General features: G+C 42.1%; 1 protein-coding gene across 9 annotated transcripts in view; it reads right to left on the bottom strand.

Moving 5' to 3' along the window:
• Nucleotides 1-4,520, bottom strand: part of LOC129172564 (nesprin-2) — a 60,249-nt gene that overhangs the window by 8,797 nt on the left and 46,932 nt on the right. For all 9 annotated transcript variants that reach the window (XM_054762456.1, XM_054762447.1, XM_054762448.1 and 6 more), the window contains 6 exons: nt 3,806-3,943; nt 3,199-3,390; nt 2,809-3,094; nt 1,170-1,297; nt 614-728; nt 338-540 (listed from right to left, as the gene is read on the bottom strand). In XM_054762456.1, coding sequence (XP_054618431.1) covers nt 338-540; nt 614-728; nt 1,170-1,297; nt 2,809-3,094; nt 3,199-3,390; nt 3,806-3,943 — 1,062 coding nt within the window. The remainder of the gene's footprint in view (nt 1-337; nt 541-613; nt 729-1,169; nt 1,298-2,808; nt 3,095-3,198; nt 3,391-3,805; nt 3,944-4,520) is intronic.

The following is a 4,520-nucleotide window of genomic DNA, read 5'->3' as shown; positions in this document are numbered from 1 at the left end:
TCAAGGGGGGGGGGCTTTGTGTCAAAAACAAACATTTTTATGGGTGTATCAATTACTCGTTTTTTCGCCATGCGCTGATGGTCCCAGATCGTAACCCTTGCAGGGTTGATACATAATTACATTAAAACGATATCATATTCCAAAAATCATATTTCTTAGCTACTTCACAGTTGCCAAGCTTGCCCAACCTTAGAGACGCTTTCTTTTTGCAGCTGCAGCGCGCCAGGTCAGAAAAGCTTTGACTTGCTTGACGAGAAGTCATTTGGTGCCACTTATTGGTGTGCATGTATAAATCTCAACATATGGTCTAATATTCGAGTCAATACAGTAATTGTACCTTCAGCTCTTTAGCTCTGGCCATCATGTCAACCATTGTGTTGCCCGGGGGCGACTGCAGGAGGCGGTCTAGTTCCGGATGAATGTTGTCTAACCAGGAAATGACGTCATCAAGCTCAGATGTGACATTTTGTGGATCCGGCAGACTATCTTGTTGCTCGTTCCTGGATTGAGCCTGGAGCAGCTCCCAGCGTTCAATCACACCTGAGAGAGCAGACTATGATGGGATGCCAAAAAGAAAAACCAAACACATATTTCGTTTAGAGGCATGTCTCACCCGACTGTTGGTCTGAGGCAGCAAAGCTAGTCAGACCAATCTCTGGCTGCTCCTCGCCATTCAGGATCAGAGAAACTCTTTTAATGTCTTCAGTGTTGTCACTGCACTGTGACGTCTGACGCAGCCGAAGAGAAAATAATCAACATTTAGATATAGGCGGTATTTGTCATTAGCTGCAAAGCATATCTAGCAGCTATAGCACCTGGGTGAAACCAGGTCATTTTTTAATGTGATTCAGCACCATGATTACCATGTATACATCTGTTCATAATCCTTGTAGTCTTGTGTTGGTAGTAATATAAAACGGTATCCCCCCCCCAATAAATTTTTGCCTTTGAATTTGTCTTTTTTTTTTTTCTTTTTCTTTAGGGTGCAAATGATTTTATGCCAAGAAGCTTACTACGCAAAGGACCCTGAAAATCATGCATTTGTCTGTTAGAAGTTGCTTAGGGGTTTAGGATACGACTGTCAGAAGAGCAATTGGAAGGAAAAGCACATCAGGCTGCAGTCTTCACATAAAAAGTGTCTCTAACGGAAACATACTTGTGAAACTTACATAGCCCTGCTTTCGGGGGGTGCTGGTCAGGGTGGGTAAAGCCACGTCATCGTCATCGCATGCGTCCGTGTCGCCTTCTGGTGACCCCCATCTCGGACTCTCATAGGCAGCCATTGAACGGGATGATACTGAAACACAAAAACCGAGGGTGACGCCACAGACGAAACCTCACCATTTTTCCTCCAACCAAAAGCACACATTTTTGGATAATAACAAGCTACATGACTAATAGCGTACATGTCAGCAAGGAGACGTCCTGAAAAAGGTGATAAGATTTGAAGTTTTTTTTATGACTCATTCAGTGTGAACGCAGACACACACACACACACACACGTGTTAAAAAAGGTTCATGAAAGGGCAAAATTGAAGTCAAACAAAGTAGCAATACACATCAAATATGCTTCAAACTCTTGTTGTTGTCTTACACTCATTGGACCTTTATTATATATAATAGACACACACGCGCACACACACACTGTATACATTTTCACAATGTCCGGTAATGAAATCCAACAGAAGGTCTGTTTGAAATTCTAAAATGTTTTAATTTAACAACATATACTGCATCATAGTGAGGAGTTTAGTTATGAAGTCATGAAAAATTCCAGTCCAATTCTGTTCTACACTTAAACAAACTACAAGCACAATGATGGTTAAGTTAAAACACGCAAACCAGCAACATCCTTATTATAATATTTTCAATTCAGCTCCTACGAAATTAGACTGTGCGAGAGTAAACAAGCATCCACAGGCTGCGTTTGACACTCGTGATGCTAATTCTGTGCAAGATGCAGTTAGAAATGAGATTGTGTTAAGATGCCAGGTATTAATTTAACTCACACAAACATGAACAGGGGCAGCTGTGAGGTGTAAACGCTCAAGTGTCAGGAGCATGGACTTTTTATCGTGGAGAAACATGAAAGAGTTGAGAAATTCAAATTAAATCCAGCTCTTTAGGAAAACCATGTAGTGAAAGCATCGAGTTGACCCAGTTTGTGTAACGTTTACTTACTCCAATCAAATATGTGTCAATGAGAGTGAAGATTTAGTTTGGCTTTGAACAGTTTTCCAACATGTAGCAAGAGGAAGTAAGCATCATTGGCTGCAAATGAGCCAGAAGATGCGCAGAGGTTTTTTTGTTGGAAGCAAAAATGAACCCACGTGAACAGGAACATCTCGCAGTGGATTGATAAGCTGGATCAAAGAATCAGGTGATTTTTGGAAATACAGATATTTAAACACTTTTCGCACACAAAAAAATCGAATCCAGTCAAATTTAAATACAGTGCCTACACGCATTTTGTAGCCTTAAAATCTAGAAATAAAAAACACCAGCATTAAATTAGAATTATTAAATGTAAATTGGAGCTGCTATGCGTTAGAAAAATACACATGTTCAGCAGCTATTCTTTCTTTAATTCTTTTAGAGACATAGAAACAGCTCTCAGTGTGATGCGGTGTAGTTCTACACTACTGCAAACTACAAGCACCATGAGAAACGCTCTATTTAATTAAGACCTCTCTGACAACGCCAATCGAAACTGAGTATCATGTATTTAAAGGCAGTGGCTCTCTTTGTACTGTGGCGGGGTACCTAATAGAAAGTGTGGTGTATTATATGTACTGGATTTATTCCTACCTGACGATGCACTGAAGTAAACTCCGTCTTCCTCGTGTCCCTCATGCTCCTCATCATCCTCATGGGACGATGACCCTCCGACATCCCCGGTGTGGTCCCACTCCAGCGGTAGCGAGTCCACGCTAACTGGTGTCTCCCGTCCGGAATGCTCCATGGGCGAGGCCAGCAGGTGCGAGGGCGTGTTCGGTAGGCTTCCTTGGCTCCGGCCGAGCCACGGCCGACAAATCAGCTCCAAGCTGGACTCCAGGGAAAAGCTGGAGCCAGGGAGCTCTGGTTCAGTGATGGTCTAGGATGAGGAAATCTTCACTTATGTGGTTGCATTGTTCTACAACATATCTAGGGTACTTATACAGTCCGAGGTAGGTACAAGTATGCGGAAATTGAGCTCACTGGAGGTTGGCTGAGATGCTGATGGAAGCGGACCAGTCGGCCGAAAACCTCCTGGCAGTAAGAGTGAAGCTCCTCCAGCTCGTCCTCTATCAGAGCAGCATCCTGGGGTGAGCTTCTCTGGATCAGACCTTCTCCAAACACGATCAGCCCGTCTATGCGCTCGGTGTTGATGGTGATCTCCTTCTGGAAACTCTGCAAGAAGATGCATGGACAAAAATAGTGATTTGAATGTGTGATGCTTCAAACAGCTTCACAATAAGAGCTCCCTGGGCTGTGTGTGTGTGAGTGACAGGAAGAAAAGCTCTGAAGAGTGAAGTTAAAAGTTGAGAGAAGCTGTTTGGTGATACCTGTTGGTTTGCATGTCTAAATGTCAAGACCCCGAATATAAGACAATCTGCCAACGATCAAGCTGACTGAGCAATGACAATGAAACGCTTGTTACGACTTCACTTTTTCCTTTAAACCGCCATTTACACACAATTACTATTTATTTCAATTTCAACAATTTCACTTTGATTACATGCTACAGTAAGTACACTGTTGGAAATGTCATGAAATTATAAAAACGATTTGTGGTGACAAAGAGTTTTTTGGTGCTCGGACTCACGCTAAGCTGTTGTATCTTGTGATGGACGTCGCTCTCGGAAAAGTGCTCCACATTAGTCAGCTGCAAGTCCAGTTCCGTGAGCCACACCAGCATGCTCTCCCTGGTGCCTTCAAATTCTTCCCTCTGACTGGTGAAATGCTGGAAGAAGATGTGGAGTGAAGGAATGATGACACACGGTGGAAAAAGTGTCAATACCGTAAATTCTTTATTTACTTTATTTATTATTTACCAAAACCACAGAGAGGACCCGGCATTAATTGGAAGTAGGTGATAATTTGGAATAAGGCTGTTTTTTTTCTGAAAGGTGAAAACATAACTTATTTATGTTTTTACTTCACCAATGATTTGGAGTGCATGAGAAAGTCTACAGGAAAATGTAATGTAACGTCTTTGTCATGGTCATTTATGAACAAGTACAGTAGGTCCCGGCTTTTCACGGGGGTTACTCGCCAAGACCACTTGCGAGTGACTGATACGGCCATAAAAATGTCTATTTTTGACGCACTGCTAGCTTGACGTTGACATTTTGCTGTAAGAGTGAGTGTTGTAATTATTAGATTAGATTCAGCACCAGAACATTCCCTTGTCTCGCTTTTACCTGTTACCTTTTACCTCACATTTTACCTGTCATCACATATTCATAAATTACTAGCCACTTATGGTTAATGAGATGTGTTTTCTGCGTAAAAAATGGCCTATTTTTAGGAGAAAAAAA

The sequence above is a fragment of the Dunckerocampus dactyliophorus genome, chromosome 19, assembly GCF_027744805.1.
Source record: "Dunckerocampus dactyliophorus isolate RoL2022-P2 chromosome 19, RoL_Ddac_1.1, whole genome shotgun sequence".
NCBI lineage: Eukaryota > Metazoa > Chordata > Actinopteri > Syngnathiformes > Syngnathidae > Dunckerocampus > Dunckerocampus dactyliophorus.
Note: the sequence above shows the minus strand (reverse complement) of the source record. Positions and strands in the feature narration are given on the sequence as shown.